The 23,874-nt window shown below is 38.8% G+C and overlaps 2 protein-coding genes across 2 annotated transcripts; one reads left to right on the forward strand and one right to left on the reverse strand.

Annotated features, from left to right (window-relative positions):
* Positions 1-2,732: 2,732 nt before the first annotated feature.
* On the reverse strand, positions 2,733-18,853 carry ppp1cbl (protein phosphatase 1, catalytic subunit, beta isoform, like). The gene is made up of 8 exons (XM_065249619.2): positions 18,698-18,853; positions 6,174-6,305; positions 5,790-6,020; positions 5,597-5,701; positions 4,138-4,209; positions 3,725-3,876; positions 3,393-3,527; positions 2,733-3,254 (listed from the first exon to the last, which is right to left on the reverse strand). Exons 1-8 carry the CDS (start codon positions 18,747-18,749, stop codon positions 3,150-3,152), a joined length of 984 nt encoding a protein of 327 aa, XP_065105691.1. The 5' UTR covers positions 18,750-18,853; the 3' UTR covers positions 2,733-3,149.
* A 1,011-nt stretch (positions 18,854-19,864) lies between these two features.
* Positions 19,865-22,075, forward strand: LOC135783680 (caspase activity and apoptosis inhibitor 1). Its single transcript, XM_065294435.2, has 6 exons — positions 19,865-20,027; positions 20,621-20,812; positions 20,955-21,039; positions 21,121-21,178; positions 21,290-21,354; positions 21,425-22,075. Exons 1-6 carry the CDS (start codon positions 19,920-19,922, stop codon positions 21,814-21,816), a joined length of 900 nt encoding a protein of 299 aa, XP_065150507.1. The 5' UTR covers positions 19,865-19,919; the 3' UTR covers positions 21,817-22,075.
* The last annotated feature ends 1,799 nt before the right edge of the window (positions 22,076-23,874 follow it).

Below are 23,874 nucleotides of genomic sequence, written 5' to 3' on the forward strand. Positions count from 1 at the left end.
GTGTATGAAATGTGCTATACAAATAAACTTGAAATTAAAATGTCACTTTGTAAGGACCTTGAGCAATGCTCTTCATATGTGTGTAAAGAAGTGATAGGATTCATGGTAAGTAGCAGAATATTGTCTTGCAGTATATTAAGCTAGTGCACTAAACAGTTAACTTACATAACTAATAAACACAAACAAGAAGAAATATTTAATTTTAAGATCAGTTAAATCACAGATAAAACAACGAAGAAGCCTGCACGCTGATTGAAATATAATTTAACAGTGCAATGTTTTGACTTCGTGTCTGCATCAGGCACAATGACCTGAAGGTTGAAACATTGCACTATTAAATTATATTTGGAGCTTTTTTATTATACCATGGGTCTGTTGAATGCTATATTCTCATTGGCTGAGAAATGTTCCCTGTGTATGCATTAATTTCTGATAACTGCACACCTAACTTGTCAAATGTCTTAAAAATAGGCACAAGAGCAATGTTTGTGGTAACCGTGGTATAAAAGGAATAATTGACTCCAGTCCTTTGAATTATTTGAAAATAATGCACACCTGCGGTGTAACGGCATTGCACCTTGGGTGTGCATTATTTTCTTATTATTCAATGGCCCGTCGTCAATTATTCCTTACTTATTCGTTGCCCAGCACCTGAAGCCAATTCTGGGTGTTTTGGATGTGCAGACTTTTTCCCATCCTTAGTCAATCAGTTAAATGTATAAGGATACATTGATGTATAAAATGATTATGTGCCTAAGTAGATTTAATGAAATGAAATGAGTAAACTATATAAATATTACATACATGCATAAAATATTTGAATTCTTGATTTTTAACCAAAATTTTAGTTAAAATAACAGAAACATGTATCTATTCAACACATGTTTGAGTAAATTCAACTTAGTTTGATGATGTATAATGCACTTAAATTTGTAAAAAGGGAATTAACTTGTGTTGAAACGACATGAATGATTTTAGTAGACATAGCAGTGGACTTGTAGATTCCAGAATACGTTGCATTAAACTGCATTTAGTGAGTAAATTTCGAAATCAAACGCTATTTTATGTGTTTTTACCTAAAAAAAAAAACTTGTTCGTGTTTAATGTTCATTTATCTTTGAGATTTAGAGGTGTTTCTGTTTCATCTTTGAGTTATCATTGTTCAGAAGAGTAATGATTGTGTTTAGACTGTAGGTGACATGATATAGGTAGGTACATGTGTGTGTTTTAATAACTGTACTGAGATCAGTCTCTTCTTACTTGTTCATCATAATGTAGTATATAATACTAAATATGTAATTTAAAGAGGCAATTTTACATGATTAAATCAGAAAGATTCAGTTAAAGAAGGCGGCCTTTTTTAAATTGCTTAATTTATGTGTCAAATTTACTTGAACGATATTAGTGCAAAATAAAAATTAAGTAAATTATACTTCTTTTTTTTAAGTGTACAAATTGTACATTTAAGTGTAATGGTCTTGTGGCCACTGGTAATAGTTTTTGACACAAAGTTAAAGAAATCAGATTCAAATCTAATCACCCCTCCACTCATCTGATCAGTGTATCACAGCGCCACCTGCTGTACAGATGATTACTGGTCAATCTTTAAACTTTAGTGAATCATTGCTGCACCCTAGCGGCACTTAACACCATTACAAATAATCCATCAACAGGGTCAAAGTATCTGTGCTACATAAACAACAGCAGCTTTCAACTTTCTTATCTGTAACCTAACCTATGGATTCATTGCTGACTATGACAAAAACTATACAATAATCCTAAACTAATATATACCATAATCATTTGTGTGAGCTGATGGAAATACAAATCTCTGAACTGAAAGAAGTTCATAAATGTCCTTCCCAAAAGGCCTCATGTACATTTATGCATTTGGCAGATGCTGTTATCCAAAATGACTTACAGTGCATTACAAGATGTACATTTATATATCAATATGTGTTACCTGGGTTTGAACCCATGATCATTTAACAATAATAATAGAAATTTATTTATAAAGCTCTTTTCATTCCAAAGAATCTCAAAGTGCTACAATTGAAAAGAAGTACCACAATGCAAATAAAGTGCAACAATTAAGTGCTACAATTAAAAATAGTGCTGCTAACGCAATGCAACAGGTTTTGTGTCGAAATAGTGAAAACTTGTAACTTGGGATGGCCTCCCTGTGATAAATCCCTTTATTGTTTCCTTCACTTTGGATAAAAGCCTCTGTTATCCCCAAGTTTGCATATCACTTTTCATATTTGCTCCTTTTAACCAATGGGATAAATTTAACAACGAAGTATTCCTAGATTTGAAAACATGACCTTGTCACCAACACACGCAGGATTCCCACTTAAGTCAAATTCCCTGACTTTCAATATGAAGTTGAATTTCCATGACGTCGCTTAAATGTGTGAAATAAATAAACAGTGCCAATAAACAGTTGTTTAAGTTGTAGTCCGCAGAGGCTTGGACCCAGTAATGGTATTTCTCACATCATAAGTTAACAAGTGGATTACATTTTGATAAATGGAAACAAAAATTTAAAGCAACAAACAAAAATTCCATGACTTGGTAAAAAAAGCTTCTCTGACTTCCAATGTCCGGAAAAGACCTTTTAAAATTCCATGAGCCGTGGGAACTCTGCACGCTGCTATTAAAAGACTCCATAAAGTAAAAACATAAATAAATAAACTGAAAGGAGTGTCATAAAAACACAAACAGAGCAGAAAGAGTTTGTTATAGTTTATTTACTGAAAATCCAGATGTTATTAACTTCTCCTGTTTCATTCAAACAGTGCTGAAGAATGAAATGATTAACTAGAAAAGAACTAGTTAAAGTACATCTTCATGTTGGTTATAAGCAGAGTGAGACCAAACAAAACAACACAAAACATGAAACGCTCTGATATGTGACCTGATGTGTGTGTGTTTGTGTGTTTTCTCAAATACATGACATTACAGACACAGAGAGCAACACTTAAAGAGAGTGAAATTAAATCAAAAGGAAAATACTTCTGTAACTACATAACTTCTTGTATTATTTTGTCAAAGGTAACTGCAGCGAGTCTTCATGCCCGATTCAACTCCTTTGTTGTGTTTCCTCCACCACTGCCCTTCATCTTCATCATCATCATCCGGTTACTCATTCACCGCTTTTTAGGAGGTGTGGCCGTTCGAGGTGGAGTCACGGGACGGCCGGAGTTCATTCCTCCGTATTGATACTTTGCTTTCTTCTCTGACGGCTTGAGAATCTGAGAAGACAAAAACAAACCACAGTGTGATTGAATGACTTTAATGAATGTGAGTCCCACATAAAAGATAACATTACAAATCTAAAATGATTTCTGATCACAAGAAATAAAAGTGTATAATGTGAAAGTTCGTGTGACCTGAAAGGAGCACATCAGGGTCTCATCCACGCTCATCATTCCTCCGGCGTTATCAAACTCGCCGCAGTAGTTTGGTGCTGAGAACAGAGTAACCAGCTGTCTCTTGGCAAAAAACTCATAACCGTCCTCAACCACCTGTCAGACACAACACACACGCGGTGACGTCACACCACTAACTGATGACAGACATGAGCAGATGTGTTTGATTATATTCATGCAGAGAGCACTGAGAGAGTCATTACTAATAACCATACACACATGAACACAACAGATCATCTCATGTTATCACAGTAATATTTACACTAACTGGAGAAGTCTGATTGTGGTGTTACCTGGTGCGCCCGGCAGATGAGATCCAGGTCATGGCGGTTCAGAAACTTGCTCACCACATCAGCACCAAAAGTGAAGGAGACACCGCGGTCGTTCTCACCCCATCCCTGAACGTCTTTGTCCGGGTCTGACCACAGCAGATCGCATAGAAGACCTGAAACATAACATAAAAAAACTATGAGTCCTGATCTGTCTGAATACAGAAACACATGACATAACGTAATAATCACACCATAAATTAAGACATTATTTACATAAAACAGCTATGGGCATGAGGCCTGAGCATGTATGGTATAGTATAATACAGTATAGTTATTAACGCATGCTGTTTTACACACTATTACAGTATATAGTGTACATATCAAAGTATATAGTTTACTAGTGAATCATTCTGCACACTGAACTGTTATCTGACCTGTGTCTGGGACATCTGTAGGTCTCATGATGCGTCTGATCTGCTCCATAGACTGAAGATCCGGTGAGAGACCTTTACAAGAGAAACAGCACACAGAAATGAAAATCATCTCTTCAAACTGAATAGTTTACCATAATATCAAACTTCTCTCATCATTTATTCAACATAATGCAGAGTCCTGAATGGGTTATGTTTGATATACCCGCCCCTGCTTTATTAACAACACACCTGACCTGATATCCGACAGAAACACTCATTTAATTCCGTACACAACCCGTACTTTGGTCACAGCAAATTTCTGTAAAATTGTCAGAGAGGCTTCTTTTTACAAATCATAGCTTCTCTTACCTCACTGAACAAAACACTGAGAAAATATGGAAGGGGGGGGACTGCTGTAAAAAATCCCTTTCCAAAAATTTTTTCCCAAATATAAGCTCTTTTAGAAAGACAAATATAAGAGAAATATGGAGTGGAGGGGCAGTGAGATGCCTGTGATGTCATAAGCATCAGTTTTTCAGATTGGGCCGTTTTCTGGCTGACATTTCTAAAAGAGGAATTTCTATGAGACTGAGATGTTTTTGTATGTTCGTGAATGCGGGTAGACTACCATTATTCAACAAAGACAAGATAAAAATGGTTTTTCATTCTCTGTCCCCTTTAACAAGTGGATTACATTTTGAACCAAAATAAAAAAAATCCCTGATATTCATGACTTATTCATGAAATAAATAAATAAAATATTTATAAATTCCCTGACTTTCAATTTCTGGAATAGACATTCTAAAATTCATGATACTCCAGAAATTCCATGACACATAGGAACCCTGCATTTAAGATCACATGAGAGGATTTGAATGAATGCCGAGTATCGTATTTTCCAGTCGTATTTTTAAGTTACACTTTTTTCATAGTTTGGCTGGTCCTGCGACTTCTAGTCAGGTGCGACTTATATGACAAAATTAATTCATTTGAACCAAGAGGAGCCATTACCATCTACAGCCGGCGATAATCTGCTCTTTGCTGCTCCTGTATTTATGTAATTCAATGGATTCAGTGATGTGGAATGACTTCAGGACCTTTATGAACTTGATTTGGCTTATAGTGTTAATTTAGCCTATTCAGCATCTCAGGTATGTTCTGTATGCTATTGTGTATGGTGTAAATAACTGTTAATGTTACTTTAACATGTATGGACACCTATTCAGCCTGCTGTTCTGTGCTATTGTTTAGTTAAATAACTTGCCTTTCAAGATAAAATGTCTGTTCTTCTGCTTGGATTTTGTGAAATCGTTTTCTAAATAAACGCGACCTATAGTCCAGTGTGACTTATATATTTATTTTCCTCTTCAAAACGCATTTTTGACTGATGCTAACTCCTAACTGATGCTAACTGATCCGGAAAATATGATAACTTATTTGTCTGAATGATTCCTAGTGTAGTGATGCTGTGTAAACCTGCCTCCATGGCAACAGAAGATCTTCTCATCTACGATAGCAGCGATAGGCAGGCAGTTAAAACAGTCGGTGAAGGTCTTCCACAGTTTGATGTTGAATCTGCGCTTGCCTGATAAAGAGAAAAAAACAACAGTAAAATTGACACGCTAGTTGAGAAACACGTGTGAATCTTATAAAGCTTGTGTGTGTGTGCTCACATTCATCGTAGAAGCCGTAGATTCGGTTGATGGAGGCACACTCGTGGTTTCCACGCAACAGGAAGAAGTTTTCTGGGTATTTGATCTTGTAGGCCAACAGGAGGCAGATGGTCTCCAGCGACTGTTTACCTCGATCCACGTAGTCGCCCAGAAACAGATAATTCGCCTCTGGAGGAAAACCTCCATACTCAAAGAGCCTCAGGAGATCTGTGTACTGACCGTGGATGTCACCTACACACATACACGAGACACAGGTAAAACACTCCTGATAAGAGTCAACACCAGTTTCTGTCTGTGTGACACACAGTAAAATAAGGGAGATATGACTGAGAAATCTGAAACAAACATCTGAAAACTTTGTCAAAGCTGAAGGTGAAAGGTTACCACAGATTTTGAGAGGAGCCTCCAGCTCCAGTAGGATGGGTTGACTGAGGAAGATCTCACGGGATTTGATGCAGAGACCTCGAACCTCCGCTTCCGTCATCTGAACGATCTTCCCTGGACGGCATCCTCGCACTGAAAGACACACAAACACCAGACAAACATTAGCATGTTAATAACAAATATTCATAATCTATTGGATAACACCATTATACTCTCAATTTAAGCTTGCACATTTAGGGCTGGGAAACTTTCCAGATTTTTTCGATTGTTTTGAATTTACATTTTGACGTGATTTTCATTTTATTTAAATTGGTGAATGGAGATTTTAAATGGAAGCTAATTACAGTCAAAGTGAAAGAGTGCAGACATCATGTGATTAAACAGCAGGGTTATATTGCTTTAAAAATGAAACGACAGCCGCCCAGGCAACATTTCAGAATTCTTTATTTTTTATTTTATGTGCTTTTGTTCTGTGTACGCTGTGTGAGAAGTAATATATAATATCCCTCTTCATGTGCGTTTGCCCTTCAGCTTTATTCTTCAAAAGCAACAAACAAAAGTCCAGATGACTGAAACCATGACCTAAACTTCACCTGGTACCTGCTGAATTATAGCTGCATATTAAACATGTCTGCGCAGACTGCATCTATTTCAGTACATGTGATGTGAAATTAATTATGACTGTATACTTTTTTATTTTTAAACAATGCCTAATTTCTGCATAGATCTTTTTAAACAGTGACTACATTTATATTTAAAGCATGTTGATAACCCTCCTTAAGGGCACTTGGATCCAACTTTAGTTTCTTTAACCAGATGTTCTTGCATCTTATAAAAATAATGTTATTGGAAAGAGAGGCTACTGCAGTTTCTCCATGGGAAAGGAAATCACGATTCTCTCAAACGATTCTCATTTTTTTAAATCAAAAACATTGATTGCACTCAAGTAAAAGATGTGCTACACAGGACTTTCAGACAGTTATAATAAAGTGTCTTTAAAGTCTCTTTTCCTTATTTTAGACCTCTTAAGATGAGTAATTCAAAATTTGATAGCTGTTAAACATAAACTGGCCAACTTTAAAAATACGAAACCTTTAAAACACTAAACGATGATACAGAGCCTGTTTCTTAATCTGAAGCCTACAGCTTCTAGAGCTGGCATTTCTAAGCTTCATACATCATCAAGACTGTCTTATTTCAGAATGTTATCAATTATAAAGTTGACTTTTTATTCTTAGTTAATCGTAAATTGTTTATGACTTGCAAATGTAATGCTTAAGTTAGCTGAAATAAATCAGGCTTGATGACATATACCCCCGTTCGGATTGAGAAACGTTCAGAGGTAACTTATTTCCTTGCCTGTTTCAGATTTTCCGCAATGGCACTTGTTTTTTCTCTCTTTTGTGTGAGCAAGTTTGACTGATAGCATCTTGGATTGTTGTAATGTAAATACGTGAACACATGAATGCAGCATCTGAATACAGGAAAATACTTTATATACAAGTTAATCACCGCCATCATTTAGAAAGAAGATTGCATTTATGTATGAATCGAGATTGTGATTATTTGTTTCGATTAATCGTGCACTAACTGCAGTATTGTTGTAATCATGTTTTAAGTTAATCGAAAATCTAATCGTGAATTGGTTAAATGTTCTGACATAAAAATACAGATACAATTTTTGCCAAATTTCCCAGCCCTCCTTACATTACAGACATGAGCTATAACTGTACATGCTGAAAGTATAGCAAGCACTTTAGACAGTCGCAAGAATCTCTGTTGCTCACAGATTTTACTATGGGTTAACATGACACGGATTTCAGCTGTAAACGATAAAGCTTTATGTGGTTTGCCTGTTTGTGACGATGTATTTGTTTCAGAGTTTATTTAAGCCACTAGTCAGTAGGGATGTAACGATTCAATCACGTTCCCCATTAAAAATGCCTGTCTGAAATTGATTCTGAATCGCAAGGCTGCGATTCTTTGTTTTATGCACAGCTTGTGCGTGTACTACGGCATTTGGTCAGTAGGAAGTCCTTATCAATCTAAAATCAGTCGGAGTTGTTTATAACGTGCATTTAAAAAAGCAACACTCGTTAAGCAAAATCATTCGAAATATTCTTTATTAACATGAAAATACCTGAAACTATTTGAAGAACAGCGATATAAATATTCCTGTAGACATTTCCTGCAATAGCGTTTGTGATGATGCTTCTTCTGTGGCACAAAGGGAGTTTCTGCATGAGAGCGCCCCCTGGCGTTCGGATGTGCCGGGATTTCACCGTAATTCATTAAAATTCATTCATTGAGAAAACGCGCATTTGCACGTTTAATCGTTACACCCCTTCTAGTTAGACCATTAAACAAACAGAAACCGGAAGTAAAGTTCCGACCAGATGCGTAAGCGCAAATGAATGGTTAAGGAGTTACGGTTAAGTGAATAGTGCTTGGTAGAATCAGAGCCATTTAGTGGATAATGTAAGCAACACGTAACAAACCACGAATAGCCTTTAATGGTCAATTTTGTTTTCTTAATGCAGATTCTTCCATTACTGTGTAATTAAAGATACAGGCTATTAAACACGATGGCGGTACTCTGATTCTGCTGATTTATTAAATTAAATGCAATAAATAAATTTAGTAATAACTTGAATTAATAAAATGCATATATTAATACGGTCAGGGATTAATAATAATTGAAAGTGATAAGGATGACGTCTCCCAGATGGTTACATTTACAACAAAAAGAAAACAACACTGAGCCAGTTGTATTTGTTTAATTTACAAAAAATTAAAAGTGCCTTATTAGTCTTTTTTAAATCTTGTTTTTGCCAGTAATTTAAAGGATAATTCCAGTATTTAACACTTTGAGTCTCATTTCTGGTTTGTTTTGGATGAACTACAGTGATGGACACAGACATTTTGACAATGGGTCGTGTCTTGAGTTTTTGACTCGTTTAGAAGCGTCTCTTGACTGCTTCAGAATGGAAGTCAATGACCATGCACAAACATGTCATTAAAACAACACTTAACGTTCATTTTCAAAACTGTACTTCTCACCGAGTGGTGCGTGGTGTTTGTTGATGATTAAAAACAAATATATTGGCGCAATGTATGATTTCAATCCGTGTTATTTGCTATAGTGTATCTATTTTTTCAGATACCTCACAACCCCGTATATACTTCCGCTCTATATTTGAGTCTGAAGCGTTAGCACACTCGGCGTGCCTGTCAGGCATCCTGCGAGAACAGCATTAGTAAAACAACACACAAGAGCAATACTTTTAATAAGGTAGCCTAACATTTTTCTAACAAACAAACATTCCCGCATCAGAAATAAGCAGCACAGTAATTACTGACAACGTAAAGGGTAGGTTATTTAAATAAAACAACAAAAATAAATGAACAAAGTTCAACAAACTGTAATAAAACGGTAGCATACTTTCAAAATCAAGTTTATTTATAACACTTACACCATCCAATATGTTTTTTTTCATCAGCAGAACAATAAAGAAGATATTTTGCAGAAACCCCAGTGCTCCGTCATGCAAATCAACTGATCTGCACACTTTAAGAGCTAAAGCATATACATACAATACAACAGTAATCCCCCATAACTCTGTGTGACATATTGACGTCTTGTGAAGCAAATCAATCAGTTTTTGCAAAAAATGAACGTTATTTAAAACACTATTAGCGTGAATGCCAAAGCAGGAAGCGCGCTTTCGTTCGAGGCAATCTCTTGTACTGGTGGCTGTTGGCTATGGATGTTGGTCTCTCTGCGCCACCTATAGAGCGGGAGCGTGAAGCGCACTTCCTGCTTGGCAAAAGCTCTGCATTAACGCAGTAAAATATTTATATATATATTCGAATCTCAAAACTGAATCAGTCAATACTCAGAATTCAGTTCAAAATCGGATCGGTAAATGGAAAAAGCGGTATCCACCCAGCCCTTTAGCCATTCATTTTGGATTTTTTACTAAAACAGAACTCCCATAATTATTTGTCATTTACATTATATGATTTAGTTTGGGATATTTAGAATTTACCTTGCAAACTTCAATGTAAAGTTTTTTAAATTGCCGAGAATAATTGCAATTGCAATATCAAGGCAAATAATCGAAAATTAAGATTTTGTCATAATTGTGCAGCCCTTACTTAAACTGTCATTAATCTATCTGTATAACAACTAAGTGAACAAATCTGTGTAAATATGAGCTGGGTGAGTGTACATACACACAGAAATACACACACAGGCAGTGATATGTGATGGTGATCCGAATCAAATGTTAGCAAAAACAGCCAAATATAGAAAAAGAGACAGACCGACGGAGAAAGAGAGAAAGAAAGAGAGACAGAGGAAGAGATAAAGAAACAGAAAGACAGAGAAAGAGAGAAAGAAACTGAAATTGTATTTACTGTATTTTGATGAAATGGTAAATGAAACAGTGAAACTGCCAAACCTGTTAAAAACATGCAAAATAAAAAATGTGTACCCCAACAAACTGGTAACAGGGCAAAACTTTTTATTTATTAATAAGAGAATAAATAAGCGTGTATAAAACATTTACTTTTAAAATCACCCCATCAAACTGAAGATGGGACTCTTTTTACTGAATGACGCCTAAATAGCCAGCAATCTGAGGAGCTGCTGAACTTGGCAGGAACATCAGTAAGATGCCATGGGGGGGCACCAAATATCAAACTTTAAGAACCCCATACAGGTTGACTAATTGATATGTTGATAATGCCTTGATATGTGTGTTGATTTGTGTTAATGCCTAACAATTAACAAAAAACACATACACAAAGCAAGAATACATTCTATGTCAACAGCTTTATGAGACAAATTTAGTTTCTTAATATGGACACACATAATATGGAAACAGCATTACTGAGATTAACCCACAAACACACTGGTCATATATGCAAAGTTTTGTCTGTGTGCTTATTGTAAGCACAACCAAATATGGCCCAAGAAAGCAGACAAGATATGAGACAGAGCTTGAGAGACGAAAGAGACGTACGGGGAGCCTGAGAGACGTACGGGGAGCCTGAGAGACGTACGGGGAGCCTGAGAGACGTACGGGGAGCCTGAGAGACGTACGGGGAGCCTGAGAGACGTACGGGGAGCCTGAGAGACGTACGGGGAGCCTGAGAGACGGACGGGGAGCCTGAGAGACGGACGGGGAGCCTGAGAGACGGACGGGGAGCCTGAGAGACGGACGGGGAGCCTGAGAGACGGACGGGGAGCCTGAGAGACGGACGGGGAGCCTGAGAGATGGAAGAGACGCACAGGGAACCTGAGAGACGAAAGAGAAGGAAGAGAAGCCTGAGAGACGGAAGAGACGGACAGGGAGCCTGAGAGACGGAAGAGACGGACGGGGAGCCTGAGAGACGGAAGAAACGGACGGGGAGCCTGAGAGACGGACGGGGAGCCTGAGAGACGGAAGAGACGGACGGGGAGCCTGAGAGACGGAAGAGACGGACGGGGAGCCTGAGAGACGGAAGAGACGGACGGGGAGCCTGAGAGACGGAAGAGACGGACGGGGAGCCTGAGAGATGGCTGGGGAGCCTGAAAGACGGAAGGGGAACATGAGAGAAGGACGCGGAGCCTGAGAGATGGATGGGGAGCCTGAGAGACGGAAGAGATGGACGGGAAGCCTGAGAGACAGAAGAGACGGACGGGGAGCCTGAGAGACGGACGGGGAGCCTGAGAGACGGACGGGGAGCCTGAGAGACGGACGGGGAGCCTGAGAGACGGACGGGGAGCCTGAGAGACGGACGGGGAGCCTGAGAGACGGACGGGGAGCCTGAGAGATGGGAGAGACGGACGGGGAACCTGAGAGATGGACGGGGACCCTGAGAGACGGAAGAGACAGACGGGGAGCCTGAGAGACGGAAGAGACAGACGGGGAGCCTGAGAGACGGACGGGGAGCCTGAGAGACGGAAGAGACGGACGGGGAGCCTGAGAGACGGAAGAGACGGACGGGGAGCCTGAGAGACGGAAGAGACGGACGGGGAGCCTGAGAGATGGCTGGGGAGCCTGAAAGACGGAAGGGGAACATGAGAGAAGGACGCGGAGCCTGAGAGATGGATGGGGAGCCTGAGAGACGGAAGAGATGGACGGGAAGCCTGAGAGACAGAAGAGACGGACGGGGAGCCTGAGAGACGGACGGGGAGCCTGAGAGACGGACGGGGAGCCTGAGAGACGGACGGGGAGCCTGAGAGACGGACGGGGAGCCTGAGAGACGGACGGGGAGCCTGAGAGACGGACGGGGAGCCTGAGAGATGGGAGAGACGGACGGGGAACCTGAGAGATGAACGGGGACCCTGAGAGACGGAAGAGACAGACGGGGAGCCTGAGAGACGGAAGAGACAGACGGGGAGCCTGAGAGACGGACGGGGAGCCTGAGAGACGGAAGAGACGGACGGGGAGCCTGAGAGACGGAAGAGACGGACGGGGAGCCTGAGAGACGGAAGAGACGGACGGGGAGCCTGAGAGACGGAAGAGACGGACGGGGAGCCTGAGAAACGGAAGAGACGGACGGGGAGCCTGAGAAACGGAAGAGACAGACGGGGAGCCTGAGAGACGGACGGGAGCCTGAGAGACGGACGGGAGCCTGAGAGACGGACGGGAGCCTGAGAGACGGACGGGGAGCCTGAGAGACGGACGCGGAGCCTGAGAGACGGACGGGGAGCCTGAGAGACGGACGGGGAGCCTGAGAGACGGACGGGGAGCCTGAGAGACGGACGGGGAGCCTGAGAGACGGACGGGGAGCCTGAGAGACGGACGGGGAGCCTGAGAGACAGAAGAGACGGACGGGGAGCCTGAGAGACGGACGGGAGCCTGAGAGACGGACGGGGAGCCTGAGAGACGGACGCGGAGCCTGAGAGACGGACGGGGAGCCTGAGAGACGGACGGGGAGCCTGAGAGACGGACGGGGAGCCTGAGAGACGGACGGGGAGCCTGAGAGACGGACGGGGAGCCTGAGAGACGGACGGGGAGCCTGAGAGACGGACGGGGAGCCTGAGAGACGGACGGGGAGCCTGAGAGACGGACGGGGAGCCTGAGAGACGGACGGGGAGCCTGAGAGACGGACGGGGAGCCTGAGAGACAGAAGAGACGGACGGGGAGCCTGAGAGACGGACGGGGAGCCTGAGAGACGGACGCGGAGCCTGAGAGACGGACGGGGAGCCTGAGAGACGGACGGGGAGCCTGAGAGACGGACGGGGAGCCTGAGAGACCGACGGGGAGCCTGAGAGACGGACGGGGAGCCTGAGAGACGGACGGGGAGCCTGAGAGACGGACGGGGAGCCTGAGAGACAGAAGAGACGGACGGGGAGCCTGAGAGACAGAAGAGACGGACGGGGAGCCTGAGAGACGGACGGGGAGCCTGAGAGACGGAAGAGACAGACGGGGAGGCTGTAGAGAAGGCAAAGTTAAATTAATCTCTGATCATTTAATTATCAGAGGATAGAGACACATCTGGTTTGTATGATGTTGTTGACTGGTTACCAGTGTGTCACAATGTTGTTTGACAGTGACGATAGGCAGTTAATCACATTAGTCCAGAGAAGCAGGTCAGACCAGAGTCGCACAAATACTCAGAACACAGAACCTGTTTAAGAACAACCCTGTATGTGTTTACACAGCTCACTGACGGCTCATAGACTCAAGACCTTATATGGGCACAATATAACCTCTGTCACACACACACATAATCTAATGATGACATCACTCACTGACCCCAGAACAGATCTCACGGTCATTATAAAACACCCCTAACAATCATCTGAGTTCAGCACATTAAGCTTAATTCAGTAAACAAACTATTTCCACGACTATACAAATATAAACAATGTCAAAACAAAGTTATCTTAAAGGACAAGTTCGGTATTTTAGACTTAAAGCCCTGTTTTCAGATTGTTTATGGTCAAATAGAATGGTTTTGACTGAAATTTCGACATTTTCGGCTTCCCTGAGAATTTTCGCGTGTTTGTGTTTCAGCTCAGACTTCTACAATGGGTTTATAGGTGCACTGGAACAATCCTTCCTAAAATGCATTAAACTTTCGTTTACAAAGACGTGAAACTCACCGAGTGGTCAGGGGTGTTCACTGGTATGCTCACACAAAAATCGCTCCAAAAGACGCATTCCAACAGGTTTTATCGTAGTTTTTACCAACTCCATTGACTGTATTAGACGTCCTGTGAGGTACGGTATTACTCCGCGCCGGGAACTTTGTTTCTATTCTTGCAATTGGCAAAGGCGGATTAGCGCCACCACCTGGGCTGGAGTGTTTATTATTCAAGCTCTAAGCGGAAGAATGTACGGGTGTGAGGCGTTTGGGGAAATAGGTCCACAAGTTAACAACGAATGCTAAAACAGCTGTTGGAAAGCATCTTTTGCAGCGATTTTTGTGTGAGCATATCAGTGAACACCCCTGACCACTCGGTGAGTTTCACGTCTTTGTAAACGAAAGTTTAATGCATTTTAGGAAGTATTGTTCCAGTGCACCTATAAACCCATTGTAGAGGTCTGAGCTGAAACACAAACACGCGAAAATTCTCAGGGCAGCCGAAAATGTCGAAATTTCAGTCAAAACCATTCTATTTGACCATAAACAATCTGAAAACAGGGCTTTAAGTCTAAAATACCGAACTTGTCCTTTAAGATCTTCAGTGTAGTCACCATTTGTCTAGAATTTTTAGATATGTTCTCTTTATCAACACGCTGAATGTTTAATACTGCATGAGAGGATATGGGTGAGTAAGAGAGACAGCTGTGCTCCTCATGACATGACAGACAGTCAAACACACAGAAAATTCGGCGATCTGATGACCTCATGTACTCGATTCAAGTGAGATCATTCACAAACCATAAAGATCTAAACTGGTACACTGTTACTGTTGTTACACAGAATAAAGTGCATCATGTAGGTCAGTAGTGACGTAGGAATGAGAAAATAATGACAACTTTACTGAATAAGCAAATCCTTTACCAGACATCACCGCATACACACAGTCAGTAGTGTATTAAATAGATCCTAGAAGAAATGCCTTCCATCTTTCTCACTGATGTTATGTAAGGGCATAAAGTTTCAGCCATGCAGTGTCTTTTGTCTTAAGGAGGCAGTGTGTGAAGGATTTGATGAAAAGCAGTCCTGGCTATTTTCAGGCGCTCAGTTTTTCGCAGGGGACACAACCAAATAAGGTCTCAATTGGAATTTTTCAGCAGTGCTCTCCAGAGGATTCCACAAAACAAACATCAACTAAACACAAACATAAAAAACACATAAAAAACTACTGTTCTCACAAAGCTATGATGCATCATAACGCTGAATCAACTACAAGTGATGTCACTGACGTCTGGTCCAACAACGTGACACATGCAAAACCGCACAGGTGAAGATTACCAGGCAACAGCAACCATAAATTTACATGGATTTAAATACATACAAAAATATGACCAACTTAAGTTTAAAACACTTTTTATTTGTCCCAAATAGTTAACGATTAACATAAGCTGCTAACATTGGCTTAAAGTCACTATTTGTTACTGTGCTCAACTTCTACACAGTTGCCTAAAAACAACAGATACAACAAAACAGTTTTTCAGCTTTTTTACAGGTGTTACAGATTTGTAACAGATTAACTAATGTAATATACAGCATAAGATTATATTACTCAATAAATTAAAAATAATGTTAAAACTCACACAACTTGCATATTTTGGAGGTAGACTCTGTCTGACTAAGCTCGCCCTATAGAATATGCGCATCCAGTATGCAATAGGCATGGGCCAGTATAAGATTCTGGCGGTATGATAACCTTTCGCAAAAAATTACAGGTTTCACAGTGTTGCGATATTGCCATTGTAACACTAAAATGTGTTATTTTCAAATGCCGGGTAAAAATAAAGCCTTTAAATTATAATATTCTTTCAAAAAAGATATAATATTTTTGTAATGTATATTAAATGTAAACATCAAATCAATCTCATGACTTAATGATTTAATACATTTTATATAAACACAGCTCATACCCTGGAGACGGTATCAAGGAACATTTTAGTGGTTTTGAAACCTTGACTGTTTAAAACCTCGGTATACCTTGAAACCGGTAACCGGCCCGTGCGCAATACCTGCGAATTGTCCTACATTGTCCTTCTCAACCAGTATGCACCTCCTTTACTCGTGTATGAAACAATCACTAAAACAATCTTTATAACAGCATATGATAAATAATGTATTTAAAGACATTCCCTGTTTAAAAATATACAACTGCACAACATGCAAACCGGTTGAAAAAAAAACTTTAACTTACATATGAAATTATCAAAACTCATAACTCCCAGGCCTTATTCAATATACTATATATTTATAGTAATTTTGTACTACAGATTGAATAGTTTCCCATTTTCCATAGGTCGTTTTCTTTGTCATTTACATAAAGCTGCTTTGAAACAATGCAACGTTGTAAAAAGGTGACTCCATTACTGAATCAATTGACTTTGGTCTTACTGATCAATGCAAAAATGCCTGTTATGCAATAAATTAAAGAATAATAAATAAAAAATTTTCATTTGTAATTTAAAACATACCTTGCTCTAAGAATTTTGTAAATAAAAATCCACAAACCAGAACCAAATAAAACCCAATAAATGGAGAAGGGACGGCTCTTCAAAGAACATTTTATATTTTTTTTTTCTAATGGATCGTCCAGAGACAACCAACCACTTCCTTTAACTCTAAATTTAATTTATTAAACTTTTAATTCACATACTTCTTTTATAATATAGTATTCAATATATAGTATATGAAGAGTTCGGTTTTAAAACGAGATTACTCTGTTTTAAAAAAGATTTGTGAAAACATATTTATTATAATGTTATCATGTTTAATTGCATTTCATTGTGCTATAGCTGTATTTTGTAGTTATGAAGGCTTAAATTAAATCAAAACAAACCAAACCAACGTCGGTTTGATTGATTTTAATTGGAATGCACAATATCAAAAAAACAAGATTTTTGAAAAGGGTTCTCATGTTCTGGAACCAAACTTTTCATATCTTCTATAGGATCAGCTATATCTGGCTCTCTTTCAAGGGTTTTTTCTCCAAATGACAATTTTTTTTAACCCATTGAGAGTCAGCTGACATTAGCTTAATTTAGAACTACGTTACATTACGTTGCATAATTACTCCTCTCACTAGTATGGATTAACTTTAGCTGCTGAACTTTATACTTTTGCTGCCCTATGATTTTCTGTTTTCTCTTGTATTTATTCATGTAAAGCTGACTTGGAATAATTAAACTATTGTGAAAAGCGCTATATAAATAAAATTGAATTTTCATGTGTGCATTTATGAGGCAGAAACATCATTATGGGTGAACTTAAACAGAAATCTTGCACTGGTATTTAAGACACTAAAATTGTACATCTGAGATGCTTAGTACTGTTAAAAACTTTATTATGGTTATGTTGACATCTGCATGAAATTGCTCAGAACTGGTTTTCATGGGTTTATTGCCATAGCAACACAGCTAACCTGTTGCAAGCAAGGCTGTTTAATACATCCCATCATCTCAGATTACAAGTGTTCAATTTTAAGAGTAAAAGTTTATTTAAAACATGTATCACTTTGGATATAATAATATTTTACTTTCATTTTATCTGCTGTCGTGATTTTATTTCTGTATATGGATTATGAAGAATTTATCAGTAAATTATGAGAAGTGATTCGTCCCACTGCCTGATACGATTAAATCCTGATTAACTAAACTTAAACTAATCCTGAAATCCTGAATTTGCTCAACGTTTTCTGCTTTGCTTACACTGTGTTCTAAACACAGGCGCTTTATTTGACCATACAAGCAATTGCTGATATATAAACACAAGCTCAATGCAATGTACAATGTAAACATTTAGTTTAAATCGGAAATACGTCACTTTACAGATTATACATCACGATTATGGCTTCATATTAGCTTTAAATATATGAAAGATTAGGATAGGTTCAATATTTTAATACTTTATCAGATTATGTAAATGATATAACGGGTCAATTACTAACTGATTAAAAATAAAACACAACTGACGCATTTATAAATAACGTAACTAACACAGATGATAAACACGGCGTTACTGCAGTCAATACTACTGAATTACTAAAGAAATAATATAACAAAACAACACAAATACACTAAGATAATAAACAACACACACATATAACACACGCGCACGCTTCAAGAACACACGTCAACAAAAACACAAATACACGGTAACATCATGTAGCACTTATTACATGATCGACTTGATCGTGTGTGTCGTCTTAAATATCGAAATATCGTCATGAATCGTCTTATATTGACGGTGTTTGCAGCTAAAGGCCGAGCAGACATCTGAACGCAAACACTCACACAGAGGCTTTGTGTCAAATAATCGCACACACGCGCGTCAGACGACAACATAAACTCATATATCTGTGTCTAAACTCATGAGAGATTAATGAAACTCACCCTCGAGCAGTCTGGAGATCAGAGAATCGACGTCCAACTCCCCCTCCGCCATGACTGACCCAAGATCCGCCGAGAACCGCCCGCGAGCGCGCGCGCACTCCCGACGATCGTGCCTCAGCTGCGCGCGCTCCCGCCCGAATCCGCCTTAAGGGAATAGTTCACCCAAATATAATATTTCTGTCGTAAAGTAGTGACAGTTAGATGTATATGACTTAATTCATACAGTTTGAACAAAAATATAATTTTCTATTATGATCCCGTCATGTTGTGTTGTGTTTCTCAGCCAAAGGGGCGGGGTCCACTAGGGGACCTCAACAACTTCAAAGTCTCAAGATGTTATAAAATCAATAAAAATATGACAAAACAAGCATTGAAATGAGCTAAAACAACTGAAAGATATTCAAGATATTTCTTAGTGTTTGTTTTTTTGTAAAATATATTTTAAACTTGATTGTTGCACATAAATATCTATTCACGACTCACGAGACACGCAAAAAACAATAAAATTTGATATTGATTTGACACCATGTTTGCGCTCACCTTATCTTTTTACAGCATTTACCTTCTCTTTACTCATGGGTACCTTCTTTACTTATATTTCACCTCCTTGTTTTACAGCCCTCACCTCCTCTTAACCCATGCTTTAACTCCTCTTTTCACCACTCTCACCTCCTTTTTACTTAGCCATCACCCCCTTTACTTAGCCATTACCTAAATTGCCACTAGTTAAGTCAAGAAAACGTAAGAAAAATACATGTTTGACTCGGTTTATTCAGTGCAGTTTCGCTTCTTTTTTATTGGAGAGTTAAATGTACATACAAAAACAGGCCTGCAATAGAAAAAAACAAACTACAATTGTCAAAGGCAGACACATTGCACCATACAGTTCAAATATGAAAATGCAAAGAAGTGAAAGGAATTAAATAAATATAAATAATGATTTTTTTTATTAAACAGAAGGGAAAATAAATAAATAATAGTAAAATAAATAAATAATAATACCGTTCATAAAAGGTTGAAAATACAGGGGTTACAAATAATTATTGGTTACAAAGATCTTTGAAAAAAAAAGGCAATTACATTAGATTTTTCATTTGAAAGGGTATGAAGATAGTTTGCAAACATTTTAAGTTCAGTTTCGCTTCTATGATCAGATAGCTAGTGTGTGACGTCATCGACGCGCGACGTTGGCAATCCATTCCTGCAACACTGGAGAGGAAAGATGCAGGAGGAGGGAAAGAAACGAGAGAAAGAAAAGAAACGAAGACAATTTGAACGAGAGTCTGGTGATGGAGAGAAGAAGAGGAGAAGTACAGAGTCCAGCGCGGAGGTAAGAGAGATGTCTTAAATTAACATGATCAACTTAACTAACAACGACTGCTGTCTGTCAAGCAACCTGTGCGTTTAACTGACCAGCAGACAGATCTGTAATGTTTGTTTGTTGTTTACATCTCTTTATTGTGCATTTATAATGTCTTTGTATCTGTAAGAAAACTCTTTAATTGATATTTAATACATAATGTAGAAATACGTAATCTAACATATTTAACATGTTAAATGTAGTACAGCATTATATACTTTCTAAAAGATAAAGGAGGAATATATCAATTAAACACACTAGAAACACAACACTAAAGTTAATGATGTCAGAAATTCGTAAGGAAAAAGCAAAAGCTTCTGAAATGTATATAATATAATTTCATAATTTTTATAACACAGAAACATTCATTTACAGAAAGAAATGAAATATATTACTGTAGAAATATTCATTCATTGATTCATTATTCATTTATTATTTCCTCTCAGTAAATGACCCAACATGAATGAATCACTGATCAGAATTTATGTTTTGGTAATATGTTTTCTTTCGTTCAGTTGTCTTTGATTTGATTCGCTCACACCAGTATTGTGTGTCCATTAAAGAACCCCAGAGAGAAGCAGGAACTGCATGAGGTTCCTCAGGAGCCCAGTGATCTGGAAGAAGGTGGACTGGACCTGAACAAGTTATTCAAACCCATCAGCGCCTACATGCAGGACCGCCAAGAGATGCTGGAGCAGTGTTTTCATGTGCTGGGGGAGAATAAACTCAAAAAGATGCTTCCTGATGAACTCAAGGTTTATCTCTAAAATACTTATGAGTTATATATCACATGATTACATCACTTCCTGTTTATAAAGTACAACACAGTGTACTAACCAGACATCATGACATGAAAGAGTGACAGGCAGTGAGGGTTTCTTCTGTTATTATCTGCAGGACTGTTCTTTAAACGAAATAAAGACACTGTGCTGGGATCAGCTACAGCAGCTTTCTGACATTCATCTGCTGGAGATTTTGGAAGGTAAGACTGTGTTTAGTACTCAGACTCGCTGTCATTATTCTTGTGTAGTGATGAATGATTGATATGTTGTTGTTTGTGAAGGTAAAGAGTTAACGGTTACGTCAGCTCCTGAAGGGAAGAATAAACCGACAGACAGCCAGTAAGTAATAACACGTTTAACATCATCAATAAAGAATCTCCATTCCATTCATGTTTTAGTGTCATGAAATATTAGGATGTTTTAATGATAACGGTGTTTTATAACATACAGACAGGACAGTATCGTGGATTCTACATCTTGTCTGAAAGAAAACCCTGAAGCCGATGAAAAGCAAGGTAAATCATTAATGATAAATGATTTTAGATGCATTACTGAATGAGAATCACACGAGTGTCTCATGTGCAGGATCTGAAGAGGACAGTGACGTTCTGAGCATCAACGCAGATGTTGACGACAGCGACATTGAAGGCCATAAAGATGTCAAACCTCAAGAAACGTCAATCAGACAAGAAGCTCCTCCCCCCACTACGACCGTCCAATCGGCTGAGCCGAAGGTGCAGCTTCAGCAGGACATTGACAAAAGCGTCAGTGAGATTCTTGCTCTGACGTCCTCCGACACTAACAAAGATCTAACGTCAGCATCAGGCGAGACATCGGCCGCTCCGGACAGATCTGCTCCGGGACAAACGGGGACGCCGTCGGCTCAACAGCTGGAGTTACTTGAGCTGGAAATGAGAGCGAGAGCCATTAAAGCCCTCATGAAAGCCGGTGAGATGAAGAAACGTGTGAACTGCTAACGGCATTGAACGTTCGGTGTGCTGCAGGAAACAGCGGCTCAAACTGTTGCCATGAAAAGTTTCTCAGTTGGTCTTTAATTTCCAAGCATCCTGGTCATGTTTGGCACTGGAACCAGAGGATATGTTGCTTGAGAATTTGCTTTTATTTGGATTCAATTATTTGCAAATTTTCTAATCAGTTTGAAAAACTTATTTTGAGTTGTAAACACTTTGTGTTATGTTCTGAAACATTAAGAGTATTAAAAAAGTTTTTTTTTAGCATCTGGGTATTTGTTATGTAGTGGTGAGCTGTGACTTCTTAACCGGGTATGCTGGGTGGCACCACGTCATGTCAAAACACAGTTAGAAGTAGTTGCACTATAGTGCCACCGTAACTGCATACTTCACATTTGCATTTGCTTAGTAAAAGACAGGTAGACAGGTGTATTCTAATAAATTCTAATAAAGAATTTAAAATAAAGCATATCATGAGTGGGCTTTGATAAACAATTATTAAAGTATAATTACACCCATTATTAATAAATACAAATATATGCATTATTTAAAAAATACACTGAAATTATGCAAATCGTGAGAGCGCATTGACCATTACAAACTTAAGTAGTTGTAGATCTGCTTTTTTAGTCTCCATAAAAATTTTTTCCTATGGAGAAAATAAAATATTTAAGGAATTAAAAGTCATTTATAGTGTTAACATGAATTAGTGAGTCCACAAATTACTTGGGTATGCGAAGCATTCACAGCATATATGGATCGTACGCACCTGATATATGATCAGAGTACACACCAGTGTCTTTTTTTAAAGTAATGTGACGTAATGACACCTCACAGTAAGTAATTAACACCGTCCCCTTCATCTGGTTTAAATGCGTACAAGGTTGAAAAAGTAGTTTTCTCAAAATATACATTTATATTTTTGTGCGTGTGTGTAAGTATAATGATCATTTGAGGAATGAGGAAACAATTGTTAAAATAACAAAAACAAAGAAGTGTTTTCAATTCACATATGATATCTCTTTAATAATGTCTTGGCCAACCTTCTTATACAGTGTAATGCTGTATCATTTATCTATCAGATCATCTTCATGTGTTCCTGAGAGGTTGTGAATCTACACAAATATTAATAACCACGTTAACAGTGGATGTTTATGCTAGTGTGTATTTTATCACTTAGCTCCTTTACTTAACACTTGTTAGATAACTGAAGACACTGTTTTTGAAGGGATCAAATTAAAATAGCATGTGTTTTAAACTAAACTAAAACTTCTTCCTCATGCTGACTGTTTAGGCAATCTGAAATATAAAACGGATTAACATTGGATGACATTTAAACAAAGTTCATGATTTCCCTGAATACAGACGTCCCATCATTCATTCATTCATCAGTAAACCAGCAGACTGTGACTGTGCTGCCATCTTTCTGTCACCAGACTAAAACTCATCTTATTAAAGGTGCAGTGTGTAATTTTTAGAGGGATCTCTTGACAAAAATGCAATATAATATACAAAACTACATTATAATGAGTGTATAAAGACCTTTTTATAATAAATCGTTATGTTTTCATTATCTTAGAATGAGATGTTTTTATCTATATGCACGTGGGTCCCCTTACATGGAAGTCGCCATTTTGTGCCACCACGTTTCTACAGAAGCCCTTAACGGACAAACATTTTTGTCTCCGACGATGACATGTTTGTCTGGTGGCAGCTACAGTAGCTTCTCTATGCGTTTCAAAAGCGAGGGATGAGCAGTGGGCTGAGCCTTCGGTTGCAATTCGCAATCTCACCACTAGATGCTGCAAAAGTTTACACACTACACCTTTAAACCAGGTCACACACTGAAGGATTAACATCTGCTAACATAAGTATAAAACAACTACTCTAGTAAACATTTGTATTAACTATAGTAAACAGTAGACTTCATAGTAGACTCATCATGAATACAGTTATACACTGGCGTTAAAAGGTTTGCGAACATGACAACACATTTGACAAAATGCCTTTGTTTTGTTTTTTTGTATTGTCAGACAACTTTTGCATATTAAAACTTTTGCATTA

The sequence above is a fragment of the Paramisgurnus dabryanus genome, chromosome 2 (assembly GCF_030506205.2).
Source record: "Paramisgurnus dabryanus chromosome 2, PD_genome_1.1, whole genome shotgun sequence".
Taxonomy (NCBI): domain Eukaryota; kingdom Metazoa; phylum Chordata; class Actinopteri; order Cypriniformes; family Cobitidae; genus Paramisgurnus; species Paramisgurnus dabryanus.

What these genes read in the sequence shown, in the direction of transcription:
- LOC135783680 (XM_065294435.2), top strand. Translation starts at nt 19,920, where the DNA reads ATGCAGGAGGAGGGAAAGAAACGAGAGAAAGAAAAGAAACGAAGACAA. An exon ending in TCTGCTGGAGATTTTGGAAG is followed by an intron (nt 21,040 to 21,120) that starts GTAAGACTGTGT and finishes TTGTTTGTGAAG; the next exon opens with GTAAAGAGTTAACGGTTACG. An exon ending in AATAAACCGACAGACAGCCA is followed by an intron (nt 21,179 to 21,289) that starts GTAAGTAATAAC and finishes TATAACATACAG; the next exon opens with ACAGGACAGTATCGTGGATT.
- ppp1cbl (XM_065249619.2), bottom strand. Translation starts at nt 18,749, where the DNA reads ATGGCGGAGGGGGAGTTGGACGTCGATTCTCTGATCTCCAGACTGCTC. An exon ending in GATCTTCTGTTGCCATGGAG is followed by an intron (nt 4,210 to 5,596) that starts GCAGGTTTACAC and finishes TCTCTTGTAAAG; the next exon opens with GTCTCTCACCGGATCTTCAG. An exon ending in CCCTGATGTGCTCCTTTCAG is followed by an intron (nt 3,255 to 3,392) that starts GTCACACGAACT and finishes TTGTCTTCTCAG; the next exon opens with ATTCTCAAGCCGTCAGAGAA.